We start from the raw sequence: 14,578 nt of genomic DNA, 5'->3' as shown, positions 1-14,578 counted from the left end.
AAAAGTCTCATAACCTAATCCTTGTGATTTGCATTCACTGCTTTCATCAAGATGCTCTTGATTTCATGTTCGTGAGCTCCACTTGCTCGCCTGTTTGTGGATGATAACATGTGGCTACTTTGTGCTTCACTCCATATTTAGCAAGAAAGTTGTTGAATGACTTATTGCAAAAGTGACTACCTCCATTACTAATAATGGCTTTTGGCACTCTAAACCTTGTAAAGATATTTTCCTTGAAAAAATTTACCACCACCTTGTGATCATTATGCTTATAATTTATTGCTTCCAACTACTTTGACACATAGCACACTCCTACCAAAATATAGGAATATCTAAAAGATGATGAAATTGATCAAATGAAATCAATCCTCCATACACCAAACAATTTAACTACCAATATAGGGTTAAGTAGCATCGTGTGTTTCTTTGTCAACTTCCCAATCCTTTAGAATTTATCACAAGATTTGAAAATGTCATGAGCATCTTTGAATAGAGTTGATGCGTGAGCCCAACATGCATGAAAACAGCAACACACGAGTCATGTGTAAGCAGACTTGAGTCAGATCATGTTAGATATGTCTTAGCATCAGTATGAGCCTAAGCAAGGTGTAGTGTGCTGATGCATTGCATAAGTAAGACTCCTATCGCATGAGACTCTCAGTCAAACTAGGGAATCGAGGAGGAGAAGAACTTTGACACACAAAGACTCCTAATCATGATGGGAAACTAAGTCTTCATGCATAAGGAGACAGAGACTTGTGGCACGAGAAGTTGAGATAGAGTAAGACTCGAAGTCCTACTCAATGTGGAATCTGTTGAGCTTGAGTCAGAGTTAGACTAGGACTCAAACACTAGTTCGCTTGGTGCAACTACCTTCAAAGAACAAGTGAACTACTTGATGCTTATTGTGAGAATCCTTGCCAAAGAACCTTTTGTATTCTTTTATATTTTGTAAATTCTCATACTCATCCTATCCCATTTAATTTAATTTTTAAATTTTAAGAATTTTAAATTTTATTAAAAATAAATTTAATTTTAAAATAATTTTTTTTTATAAAATATTTATAATTTCTTTTTTATAAAAAGTAATATTTTATTTATGTTAAAAAAAATTGAGTTGATTTTTTTATTTAAAATTATATATAATCAGGGATGGATGGGGTAGTCATACCCAAACCACCTTGAGATCTATCTCGAATTTTTAAAAATTTATTAAACCCCCTCTGAACTCATTTATTTTTATCTCAAACCTTCCCATTAGGAGTAGATGAGGTATCATTCCTAATTAAAATTTTGATATGGTCAAGTTTCATATTAATGACATATGAGTATATGACATTATTTAATTTGAAATCATTAATGTCACATGCCTTTTTTCCATTTGTCATATAATTAATTCTCATGTCTTACCTCTCCGTTTGTCAAAATTTTGAGCGAGTAATAGAAATAAATTAGAAATCCATAATTAATAAAACCCGAAAATAAAGAGAATAAAATGTGATAGAAGTTCATTCATGATTGGAATAAAATCCCGCGAACGCGGAATCAGAAAAAACCACAACGCGCCCGGCCCGCGGTTTATCTGGCCTTTTCCAGCAAGGGGAGCCGCATCATCCCGCGGTTTATTTGGGCTTTTCCAGCTAGGGGAGCCGCATCATCTTACGCTCTCGTCCTTATCCATTATGTTCCGCTTGCTTTCGACTCTTTTCCATCAACCTATAAATACATATCCAAAACAACTCCACCTCATTGTCTCATCAATCATATCCACTTTTTTCTCACTACTCAAACACTCTTTTTCTCTCACTCTTTTCAATATGGAGTCTTATGGTGATACTCCGGCGCAATCGCCGAATCATAGGATTAAGTTTTCCATGTGTCTTTGTTGCTGTTTCCGGGGGCTGGAATTAGCCGGATCGTTATCGAAGCGGCGGTTGGTAGGACGGTCGTCCGCGTGGCTGAGATCGACGGCGCGTGAGTTACCCGTGATTAAGGAGAAGTGCCGGAACCTGATGGCTCGTATGCGGAAAAGGCACCGGAACTCGGTGGATTTCAGTTACGATCCGTTGAGCTACGCTCTAAATTTCGACGATGGAGAGAATGATGAGGCTCAAATGATGAAGAGTTTTTCGGCGAGATTGCCGGCGTTACCGCCGCAGGGGAAGTGCGCGGTGCATCCGACTGTGGCAATGCCGGAGATCGTAGCGTGTGGTTGAAAATTAGGAGTTGTTTTCCGTCGTTGTAAATGTGGATTGAGGATCGGAAAATTGAGCGATGTTCAATCCTGTAACATGTAATGCGTGTAAAGGAAATTTAATGTTAATTCTGTTGGCGTTATCAGAAATTATAGACTTCGGAATCATCTCTCATCAATTGAAACTGAAAGATTCTTCAGCCATTGAATTGAAACTGAAAGATTCTTCAGCCATTGAAGTTGAAGTAGGTACTTCCACCAATATCATCTACCGCACTTCAATATTTTAGCATCTTACTTTCTAAATTATTTTAAGATACCTTCTCATAATATAAATAATTTTAATTTTTATCTCCAATTATTTTAAGATAAAATTTTAATTTTTATCATCAATTATTTTAAGATAAATTTTGATTTTTATCATCCATTATTTTAAGATAAAATTTTAAATTTTATGGTCATATATCTCAATATTTTCATCTTTATTCATTAATTTGATGTGGGTAGGAAAAAGAAAACAAAAATCAATTAATAAAACTGATAGAATGAAATCAGTTCGAATTGATTGCATTGAGGATTGAACCAATCGAATCAAATCGACAAAACTGATTGAAACGGTTTGAAGTGATCATTTTTCAAAATTTCTCATAATTTCTCATTTAAAAAATCCATAATAATCTGAACCGGTTATATTATGTTATTAATCTTGGGTATATTTTTCACATTTGATCTCAAAAAGAAAGATTAGGTTATTTCAAGTACAATTTATTTTAAAAAAAATAAAATATTTTTTAAAAAATTTAAAAAAATTAATTATCAAGTGTATCCCAAAAAAATACATTTTTCTAATATTATAAATAATATTTTAAAATTTTAAAAATATTTTCTAAATTTTATTAAAACACACAGATAAAAGAAGATGTTTTTACTCACGGGACAAACAAATAACATTCCACATTCTTAAAGAAAGAATCTATCCTTACATTTATCCGATTAACTCTTCCCACTATGATAGATTGGATTTTGTTTACATTAAATTTTTCTTAGCAGAATATACCATATTTAATAAATAAATAAATAAATAAATAAAAATTTTAAAAATACGTGGAGGACAAGTACAACATTATGAGTAAGTGCATACCAAGCAAGGCCCAGGACCAAGCAGCTGTTTGAGGTTCAACTGTCGTACAGCTGCGATTGGGCCGGCAAACGAAATCTCATCAACCCGTAAAGATATCTTAATGACAGACCAATAGCAAAAGACGCAGGCGCCACCAGAAAACACAACCCCAACTCATTCTCTCCACGCGGCCCAATCAAATTAGGCTTTCTGATTCGCCGTCCAAATTCGCATGTCACTTGAGCATTCCAAATCCGATTCCAGTAACATACCAACTCACCAAGAATATTTATATTCCCCAAATACCCTTATTTTAGTGTTCACCGTAGCTTTGAGTTTCTTTGTAACAAAGCCTCTCGCCCTCTCTCCCTCGCTCTCTCATTCTCATTCTCATGACCATCCCACATGAAAAACCAGTCTCTGCAGCCACATCTTCAGAATTAGAAGGTATAAAAAGCGTTGAAGACGATGAGAGGGCCATGGACGCCAATGGTTGTGGCTGTTTTCAGAGTCTTTCTTGGCTTAGGCTGCGGGGAAAAAGTGGCGGCTCGTACGTAGTTTTGTTGAAGAGGCAGAAGTCATCAAGAGAAAATTGCTTGGCCAAGATAGGGAAGAAGTTAAAGAAAATGAAATGCAGGGTTATGGAAGATGGAATGAGAAAGAAGAAGAGGGTGGTGGAGTTTCGTTATGATATGCAAAGTTACGCGCTTAATTTTGATGATGGAATTGGCAGAGAAGTGGATGGTGCACGTGTTTGTTTTTCTACTCGATTTTGCAGGATTAATGAAGGATTGGGTCATCAACGAGTAGAAGGTGGTTGAATCTTGCTGATGGGTGGGTTTTTTTTTTTTTTTTTTTTTTCCCCCTATTTTTTTTGTTTCTACCATTTGTTTATTTTTCTGTATGTTGGAACTTCATGCACATTAATTTTGATTCAGCAAAGATAATAATGTCATCGATTATTTCAGTACTAGTTTTCTTTTTCTTTTTCTTTTTCTTTTTCTTTGGTTTGTGCCATCATTTTTAACATGAAGAGAGAAGGAGAAAGAGTTGGGTTATTTTCTTGATGATGTCGGACGATCATCGTTTGGGAACATTTGGGGTTTAGACGTGAAACTGAGGATTAGCGTTTTGGCCATTTGAGGAAGAAAGCCAAAACGTCACTCCCATGACAGGGAAGCTTAATTAGAACGAGGACAAGAGAAGTTAGTATCTTTGCAAATATCAAAGTAACAACCGGAGAAAATGATACGATTGAGAATATGGAACTTCATGCATGCTTGGCAAATGGTCATCAAGAAACGACGTACATTATCACATTCATGAAGCAATATAATAATGTTAATAAAAAAGCAGAGAATACTTACTGCTATTCATTATGGTGTCAAAGATCATATGTTACATATATGTAACCAATTCTGCAGCAGATTTATTACTATACTACAATGCCATAAAAACTATAATCACCAGTACTATTAGGAGCCATGCAAGAGGTAATTATTATTACACTGTACACTGACACCCCAATCACTATGATTATTCTCAACTATGAATAGAGGAAACAAAAATCATAAATGAAATTGGTTTGAGTGATATTTTCTTAAAATCTTAGCTTCCTAATCATAAGGATTAATACACCATCTGCATGCCTTGAAGAGCATATACCTATATCATCATCACCACCTTACCTCATCCACTGCGTTAGCTTGAAATTGTAGAAGCAAAAGAATGGTTCTTCACTTGATCATCATATTGTTTTCATGCATCCTTATAGCGTTACATTTCTATGTAGTATGATGTCGGATTTATATAACCCACGTGGAGCATGAGCTGAATTTGATTCTAGGACTTCCCTCTTCATTTACATGAACCGATCACCACCGCTGTTTTCACCTGCATTACTTTGATTTCGAATTAAGGTTGGCGGAAAGCCCTTGAGAAATGTGAATCAACAAAAAAATGAATGCTTTAATGGAATACCTTTTGCGTTTGCTCTTCAAAACAGTGGAAGTAGAAGGGTTACTGTGCCAGTTTCTCTTCCTCTGATTGATGAACCAATTGTTTATCTGCTTTAGTTGCAAGCCTGTTTCTTGTACCAGCTTTGCCTTGTCCTCCTCCTAAGAAGATATCAAAATCAGCATTTGCTTAGGTATCATACTCAAGGCACATCTCACCTAATATATTTCACATATGAACACACTGTGTATGTGTTGTGTATTATAGTCAATCTGAAAATAGTTGGAAGTCAACCCTTACAGGTTTAATTCCTAATTTCTGATTATTCCCAATTTGAATCTCAATATCCCATGGAAGAATTAAATCAATGAAGGAAAAGGTACGAGTATGTAAGATAGATTAATTGAAACAATTGTGACTCGTGGAAAGATATTCAGCTTATAGTGTTGCAAGTTCAATATATTATTCCTGGGAAGCTCTTTGGCATTCTGGAGAATGCAAAAGTCAAATACAGCAGATTATGTCGGGTATCTAACAACTACTTGAGTACTTAGTTCTTATGCTTAACATGTCTTTTGGGTTTTCTAATACTAATTGCTTCTATATCTTCTTCTGAAAAGGGGGAAATCCATAAGAGCATGGTGGATTGAACAGAGGGAAGGGTTCTCCCAATAAGTAAAAAATGAATCACGCAAGATTCTAACTGAGCTTCATGGTGGTGGAGGAATGGATTCCACCCAAAAGATACCTAATGAAGCAACTGCTGGAGTTAAAATTTAATTGAAAAAAAAAAAACTAATATCTTGACTTTTTTTTGGATATTATAATGATTTTTTAATTTGTTGCACTTTTGTTAGGAGCTATTAATAATTTTTTGCTTTCCTATTAAAAAAAATGTAATCAGGAAGGACTATGATTGGGAATTGTTTAATTGTCTTTTACATTTGGAAAAATATAATCGACTTGAGCTTAAAGTAACAATTGGAAATCTTCGTAAGACATAAGAGTTCATATTATTAAGACAAAGAAGCTAATACTTACTGTAGGGTATGGCCACTTAGAATGTGATTGCCACCAAGATTTTAAGACAGAAGTAGTGTCACCAGGAAGTTTTCCTGCTCTTCTTTTGCGCAAAATTTCTTCCCTTATGTCCACAATTTTCTCCTTGTACCCCTATAAGAAGGCAAAGAAGACAAGGTATTAGTTGCCAAAATTGAAAATGCCAAAAATTTGACCATCTAATATTCCCGAGTTTACCTGTTTCAGTTCATGCTTCAGCTCTTGCCTCACTCGTTCCATCAAGGACCTTTCACTCTCTGTAGGGACAAGAGGACCAAATCCCATGCTGTCTGCACCCTCCAGACTTCCATCAAACAAGTTGGCATCACTATCTATCTGGTCTTCCTCGTCGTCAGACATTGTTGCACCTGTGCCTTCACCTGGTGAAACTCCTGTTCATGCAACATGTAGAAAACGATAGCTTTCAGCAATTGATTACCCAATGCAATGAGCTTACTGTTCAAACATGAACTAGATGCATTTTAGTGATATCAGCAATATATAGGCTCATCAGGAGAAGTCTAGTAAATTTTAAACCACAATCAGTCTTGATATTTTCCATTATTGCTGTTTGCTAGCTTTAGCAGAAGCAGTCTTCTTATCTAACAAAGAAAGGAAGCATAGAGTTTTGCTTCAAGGAACCAAGAATCATATAGGTGGACTTTCATCATTGCTGTTGGCTAGCTTAGCAGAAGCAGTGTTGTTATCCATACAGAATGGAAGCACAAAAATATGTGGCCTTTTAAAAACAGAATGGAAGCTTCCAAAGTTTTGCTTCAAGGAACCAAGATGGATGGCCTTTTAAAAACAGTTTTGCAGGAACCCGAAGAGCTGATGAATTTTCAAAATTAAAATCATTGGATATTCCATTTACTCATAAATGAAAAACACAATTACCATATGGCAATGGAATATCCCAACAAAAATATTCATGATGCTGAAGTCAGTGGAAACTGAAGGCATGATTACTTGGAAACCAAACAAATAAATAAATAAATGAAGGTGAATTGGTTGGCATCTCATACATGTCATTTGAGACTAGAGTAAGGATTCCTAGCGATTGGCAACACCAAAATCAAGATTTTGATTCTTGATTTTGGGATATATGAGAAGTCTGTTTTTCTCACTTGGGATTTTGCTTCTTAATAAATCATCAATCCCGACAATTTGTGGGAACATACTATAAGAAGTAATAATAGATTTTGTAAGGAATTGTTGAGTACAGTTTTCACATGTGCTTTGGTAGGGTGTTGATACACCTAAACAGATAATTATTACCAGGGAAACTTAACCCTTGGATTTTGAGAGAAAGAAGAAGAAAACATAAAATTTTCCATCATCATTGAAAATTTGCATCTTTTTTTAAAGCATGAAAATATCAGCTAATAGTCTACCTAAGAATGCAGATACACTTGAAAATGAATTAATTTTTTTTCTCAAATCTGGAGTAGTTTTCACAACACATTTCTCGTGAAGGGACTAATTTTGAGGGCTATGTTTGTTGCTTTTGAAGCAGTTTGAAGCATTTCACACAACACTCACATCTGAGAACTGTGGAAGCAACCAAAAAACCTTTGTCAATGAAGGGGGTTAGGCAATAAAAATACCACTTCAAGGGATTAATCAGGCTGAACTGAGAATTTGGACATTTTCTCCCTCATTGAAGCATATAGGCCTAAGTTTACCACACATCAAGTAATGATAAGTCAAACCACCATAATATGATATGATAACTTATAGCAGTACAGGTTGGCAACTGAGGCTACACACTTCCCATTTGATCTCATATTTGAAGTTCTAAACATCAAAAGCACTCCAAAGTAGTTTAGAGTTCCTCTAGAGAAAGTTTGTACCATCTGCACCTCAGCATGTATAATTTTCTTCCTAAAAATGTTCAACTATCAACAGTAGTGTGAGCAAGGAAGCAGACAAGAATGATCTAGATGGAAAAATATTTAGAACCTTGACCATAATTCTTATTTGAAGATGCAAGATATTTGGAAAGAAAGAAATCCAAATACGTGTGGAACACACCTGTTAAGCTTTGCAAGGATTGTTCAATCTCCCAGCATGCCATTACTGCTTCCATTGCATGGACCCGAACATGTTGTTGCAGTTGTTCTTTAAAGGAGCAAAGCAATAGAACATAATGTGTCTACATTAACAATAAAGAATAAGATTAAAAATTTGATACATCATTAAAAATAACTTTCTTGTTAAATATTAACAGGTTCTTCCATAAAAACAATTTCCAGAATTGCAAAGTTGGTTATATGACAATATGATCAGAGAATATATGGATACATGAGGAATACTTAACTGGATGCTTCATCATGCACTTAAGACAGGAAAGGGTCACTAATCCATATTGTCTTATTATTTGGACAAAAACCAAAAATAAAAAACAAGGATGTCCTATTTCATTCAGCTTATTCAACCAAATAAAAAAAATTGGATAGAGAGAAAAAAAAAAAATGATCTCACCTTTCTTTTTCCCAGTTAGGCAGTTATTCACTTGTATATCAAGGATTGAAGAAACTTCTTAGTTCCTATGGTTCAAGAACTCATGGTAGAAGGCCTCAAACATTTAGAAACTAACTTCATCTAGACTAAAGATCAGGATTGGCATGTCAGAGATGCCAAGCACACTCAAAGCTAATTTTATTATCTGGACTAGCATGTCACCATGCGAATCAATTTGCCTAGGGTCCAAACTAATCAGTTGAAGTTCTCACTCACTATGAGTAATAGGAAAGCAGTACACTAACTTCCAAAACCGAAAAGGTTTGTGATTTTATTGTACCATGATCACGTATGAATAAAGATCCCAAATCAGCCCTTTCAATAATTCAGACATTCCCCAAAATAACTTTAAGACAGGAAGCGAGAGATGTATGCTGGTTAAAACTCACACAATTTTGACTCAATATTTCCAAGGAGGGAAACCTGCACAAAACTTCTTGCAAGATTCCAACAGAAACATTTAAGTTCATCATGAAACTAAAAAAACTTGAAACAACTTTTATTTGATGACTCAAAGTGCCCACTCCTAGGATTTACAGTAGAAATCATATCTTTTAGAATAATTACAACTTGGAATCAAAAGTCTAAATGTCTTTAACTTGTTAATCAAACTATTAGTTCGGTGTTATTTGTTAACACCTTTGCATGGACTATGCATGGGAAAGGCTTGAGCAGTGCAAGTAGCACTCCTAAGGCCCTAAGGCATGAGGATGGCCATGCCCTGAAGCAAGAAGGTGGTTTGGAGAAGGATTGAAGACATTTGGCCCTGGCAGGACCATGACAAACACTTGAGCAGCATCCAAGGCACCAGAGGATGGAAGGAAGGATAGCATTGGCAGAGGCCCAGGACCACAAGCATGGGCAGCATTCAGAGCCTTTGCATGCACCAACACAATGGTTGGTAATGACTTGATAGCATGGAAGACAAACATAAGAAAGTGTCCGTGGTGCAACACGGCTGATGTAAAGGCAATGTTCTGTCAACAGGAGACTGAGGAATTTGGTGCTGTCTGGTGATGGTTATACAACCATTACTATTGCCAGCAGGATTTGGCAGGGTTTGATTGGGCAATTCGAATTTAGGCAGTAGGGTTGCAGCTCCTCACACCTGCCTATTTAATGGCATTGGCCTAGTTTGCCTTGAGCAACCATCCATCCTTTCATAAATTGTGGGTATGAGTTGAAGCAAACCAAGGCCAGATTTCCTTGTACTTCCTGTGACAAAGATATAAGGTTCAGTTAATCACCTATAAATGTTGCATGTGCTTTGTTGTATTTAGGTTTCTTTCTTTGTAGGCAGGTTGGTGGACTAAACAGAGGATACTTAGCACAACACAAGGTGAAAATTTTGTTGGAGTATGTTTAGGTCGCTTTTTTTCTAGGCAAGGTTGGTAAGTATGGCATAATTAGTACCACACAAGGTGAAAATATTTTTTAAGGATTTTTAGCCCTTGTGACACTTACAAGGAAGAAGAAAATCCTTGAACATCAGAAATGACTTTCTAGTGATCAAACTATTTCACACTTTCGAACACAAGTTCCCCATCTCAAAACTTCACATGATGGTTAGGAAACTAAAAATAGCATCCACTTGTTGTCAAGCTAAAAAAACCCCATCTGGCACATGTTCCTGAATTATGCTAATAGTTTATATATTCTTTTGGTACAATAATTTTAGGAAAACAACTCTGCTGTTTGTTCTCTAGTAGGGACTAGTTTCTATTCCTTCTCTCTATAAAACTTTGGTTGTGACTCTTAAAAGGAATCCTGAATTTGCTATTGGAGTCTTTACACTCTTAGACTTTGCAAAAGATCCACTATATCACTGTTGGAGCATCTTCTGCTTGGAAATAGCCTTGTTATTTCATAATTTGCTTCCTCATATTCAGTTTCACACTCTTTTTCACATCAGTTTCTGTTTAAGTTTCTTGTCTGACAACTAATCTAAATCCACTAGATATTTTTTTGAATAACTGGTATTCAGTACTTCTACGATGTCAAAGCTCAAAGGCCTACATCAAGCATCCTTCACTTCACCAATATCAAGTTCGATCAATAATTAGCCACTCCGAATACTTTAGTGCTACAGCTCTCATCAAGGAATTCCTCCAAACCAAAGGGATAATCTCAGATATGTTTCTTCTCCATACAAATGAATTGCATCATTTGTTTGAGCTTCCTAATTACAAGCAAGGAACTTGTAATATCTTGTATTCAAATGAGTTCATGAGCAAAGATGTAGTCTCTCTCATCATTGGCTACCATCCATTCCATAAGGAAGTCAATTCACTAACATCTATCTGAAATCACTACAAAAATTTCGGCTCATATGGTCATTTTTTTTTTATAGGAGGCTCATATGGTCATACCATCCCACAATTCTTCTGTCGGCACAAGATATAAATATAACAATTCAATATGATATACAGATGCCCCTAAATTTTCCCCTGATAAAATGTTATTAATCAACCCGTGAACTTCCATTGACAATTTCCTCCTCACAATCATCAGAATTTATCCAAACTCTGTCCATCTATTCAGGATACAGAACACAAAAATCAAACATATAAAAAAATTTGAACAACTAAAAGCATATAAAAAAAAACCTACAAATTACCATAAAAGAAGTTAAATTGCAACAATTCCAAATACACCAAGGAAACATACAACTTCTCAGCATCATAAGAATCACTCATATACTGCCAAATTATAATAATAAAATTCCACTAGAAAACAACAATCATACAAAAAAATTCAAAGAAAACATAGAAATGAATATTCAATCCGTCGAGACCACAGAAACAACAACTCACAGCAACAGCAGCATAATTCTAAACAGCACTTCAATTCCATAAATTCAGACATACCTCCAGATTAATACAACCACTCCAATAAAAAAAACCAATAACAACAACAAAATTCACAAAACGTAATTGAAAAAAAAATGTTGAATTAACCAAGAACACAACAGAAACAGAGCATAGAACCATACCATGAACTGATCAAGCTCCTTCTCGTCACCAAGCATCTGCGAATTACCATGTCCGAGAGCCGAATACTTGGAAACAACATGTTGCGACTGCGCAAGCTGCGCATCGATCCTCGGCAACTGATCCACCGGCGTCGCTATGCGCAAGCACGCCACATGCGCGGATAACAACTGCTCATACAACGGATGCGCCAAGATTTCCGCTTTCTGCCTTGCATTTTGCCAATTCACGGCTCCATCACCACTCTCCGCAATCTCAGCACCATTGCCACTGTTGTTGACTTTCACGTTACTGTTATTGCTATTATTATTCGCCAAATCAGCCGATTCGTGCGACATCGCCGTGGCGATGATCGAATCGTTGCTAACCTCATCGCCGGCCGCGACGACGTCGTTCGTGTTCCGCTGCAGAAAGTTGAGAAAATTGTTGTCGCTGTACTGGCTCTGTTGCCGGAGCTGAATCGCGTGGTTCAGCCACGTCGGTCCAGTTCCGAGCTGCACCGGCTGCTGCTGATTCTCGGGTGCCTTTCCGGCACCCTCCGGGGACGACTGTGCGAGATGGTCCGGCAGTATAGTTCGTAAAACCGATGCGTTTTCCCTCAAATGTTGTTCCGTGAAATGCTGTAGTGCCATTTCTTGTGAGAGCTGGTTGTGAAACGCCATGGACAAGCGGTTTCACGACGATACCATCATGATTTCTAGAAAGAGAAAGGAGCGAGAGAGATAATATAGCTTCACAAAGAAAAACGAAGAAAATAAATATACTCTATATATAGGGAAGTTCTGAGAGAGAGAAAAAAGGAAAAGAAAAAAAATAGAGAAAGTGGTCTAAAAGGAGAGCGAGACAGAGGAAGCGGTATCCCGGTTGAGAAAACAGCTCGGCAAACCGCCCAAGATATGGAGGGTGAAGACTGAGAGTGAGAGGAAGGTTTAGGCTAATGACGCCGCCGAATTTAATCGAGGTTTAATTTAAAGAAAGGTGATTTTGCGTGGACCTATGTGAGACGTCGATTGAAACAAGGGTGGAGGGGAGTGATCGGAGGGTGGAGATTTGACAACGTGGCTTGGACAATTGCTTTGGGTTATGTTGGATATTACCATAATAGAGTTAAGTCAGCAGGTGAAGCGCGTGGAGGAGAGTGAAGTTGGGTTTGGTCTGCCCGGGGGGTTGGGATCAGGTACGTGGCAAACTACCGTACGCCTGCAGAAGGGTAGTTGCCTGTCTCACAGGTGGTTGAACCTTCAATCTTCAACTGCTGTGTGTTAAATGCTGGTTTTCAAAGTAAAAACTAGAAGTCCCGTGCGATGCTGCAATGACCGGACTGCAGGTGATCCAATTCAGTCCAGTCGTTTCGTATGTTGGGGCCTTTTGAAGCGTTTAACACATGCTCATTAGTCATTACTCTTCCATTGAATTTAATTTCATTGTCTATTAAAAACGATTTTTAATGCTAAATATTAATATTAAAATAAATATAAATATCAGGAATGTAACAATATTTGCATGTAAGGAATGGGAATTGGGAAATTGGGAAATTGGGAAATTGGGAATAGGATGATAACATATAAATAGCAAGTACATGAATTTTATCTAGAAGAAAACAGTAGGAATGTTCCCCTCTTACAGGTAAGAGCGTGTCCCCCACGTCACCTAGGCTGGCGTGGTAATCATTAGCAACTGGAAAACACAACTATAAGACAATGATTTATTTAATAATTCGGTTGGTCGTCGATGTGGTGACTGCCTATAGCCGGTTAACCCAAAAGAAATAAGGTCAGGACCACAACAAGCCATGAATTACGTCGCCACTTGCGGGGACAGTGACCCCGGGGGACACGTGCCGGGCCGATAAGGATTTGGACCACAAGTGGGAAACCACAGTAAGCACGCGCCAGGATGAGTGAATCAGGATCGTACACGTAGAGGGAAGAGGGAAGTGGGGACCGGGGAGTGGGGGGCGAACCATGTCCGCCGCCAGCTTAATCAATGCTGATGAGGGAAGAGGGAAGAGTGGGGACCGTAGAGGTAGGGAATAGTGTTTTCCATTTGTAGTAACTGTGGACCTATGGAGAGGCTACATGGTCCCCCACCTACTTGATTACTGCTCTGCCGTCAGGCAAACGGCAGCTGTGCGCCAGCAGTAGCACCCCAATGAAAGGGCTTTCGTAAGGGTTTGGGCAACGTCTCAGTATCTGTCCTCCTCACTCCTTTTGGAAATCTTTTATTTTTATCAAAAAAGTAAAAATAAAAAATAAAATAAAATAAACAAAAAAACAAAAACATGTGGTGCATGCATCCTCATGATAATGTTGTGTGTGCTACGCACTTCACAGTTAAAAACTCACCATTGGTATTTGAAAAAAAAATGTAATAATAATAATATTTATTTAATTAATATAAAAATTATGAAAATCACAAATTCCTTAATAGTTTCACAAGTACTCTTAAATTTAAAAAAAAATCTGAATATTAAAATTATATTGTAGTTCAATTTTTTGTTTCTAATTCTGGTCCGTTAAAATTTTGCAATTAGAGTGATGTAAGACATTTCACTTTCTTAAATACAATTTATTGTGATTGACATGAAAATAATTTCTGTTTGGATATCGAGTCAACGGCTCTAAAATACATTGATATTTGAGTGGGTCGATTTTAAATAGCTAAAAAAATTTATTGGGAATTTGGACTTAACGTGATATTAAATTAAATTGTACATGCACCCAGATTCCCACTTGG

General features: G+C 36.9%; 2 protein-coding genes across 3 annotated transcripts; one reads left to right on the top strand and one right to left on the bottom strand.

Annotated features, from left to right (window-relative positions):
• The first annotated feature begins 1,727 nt into the window (after nucleotides 1-1,727).
• LOC117913054 lies at nucleotides 1,728-2,369 on the top strand. Its single transcript, XM_034827939.1, has one exon. It carries the CDS (start codon nucleotides 1,818-1,820, stop codon nucleotides 2,214-2,216), a length of 399 nt encoding a protein of 132 aa, XP_034683830.1. The 5' UTR covers nucleotides 1,728-1,817; the 3' UTR covers nucleotides 2,217-2,369.
• Nucleotides 2,370-4,653: 2,284 nt separating this feature from the next.
• On the bottom strand, nucleotides 4,654-12,786 carry LOC117912799 (homeobox protein knotted-1-like 3). Of its 2 annotated transcripts, none has more exons than XM_034827517.1 (6): nucleotides 11,845-12,786; nucleotides 8,364-8,484; nucleotides 6,528-6,721; nucleotides 6,312-6,443; nucleotides 5,295-5,431; nucleotides 4,654-5,215 (listed from the first exon to the last, which is right to left on the bottom strand). In XM_034827517.1, the coding sequence occupies exons 1-6, from the start codon at nucleotides 12,502-12,504 to the stop codon at nucleotides 5,176-5,178; spliced, it is 1,284 nt and encodes a 427-aa protein (XP_034683408.1). In that variant the 5' UTR covers nucleotides 12,505-12,786; the 3' UTR covers nucleotides 4,654-5,175. The 2 variants fall into 2 exon arrangements, with proteins under 2 accessions (XP_034683408.1, XP_034683409.1); XM_034827518.1 differs by having other exon boundaries at nucleotides 4,654-5,207.
• Nucleotides 12,787-14,578: the final 1,792 nt, after the last annotated feature.

Source organism: Vitis riparia, chromosome 4, assembly GCF_004353265.1.
Source record: "Vitis riparia cultivar Riparia Gloire de Montpellier isolate 1030 chromosome 4, EGFV_Vit.rip_1.0, whole genome shotgun sequence".
In the NCBI taxonomy this organism is placed as follows: domain Eukaryota; kingdom Viridiplantae; phylum Streptophyta; class Magnoliopsida; order Vitales; family Vitaceae; genus Vitis; species Vitis riparia.
This window is presented reverse-complemented; position numbering and strand designations above follow the sequence as displayed.

Coding starts and splice junctions, on each gene's coding strand:
- LOC117913054 (XM_034827939.1), top strand. CDS start 1,818: ATGGAGTCTTATGGTGATACTCCGGCGCAATCGCCGAATCATAGGATT.
- LOC117912799 (XM_034827517.1), bottom strand. CDS start 12,504: ATGGCGTTTCACAACCAGCTCTCACAAGAAATGGCACTACAGCATTTC. Junction 8,485..11,844: donor AGGAGCTTGATCAGTTCATG/GTATGGTTCTAT, acceptor TTGTTAATGTAG/ACACATTATGTTCTATTGCT. Junction 6,722..8,363: donor ATCCTTGCAAAGCTTAACAG/GTGTGTTCCACA, acceptor TTGCATGAACAG/GAGTTTCACCAGGTGAAGGC.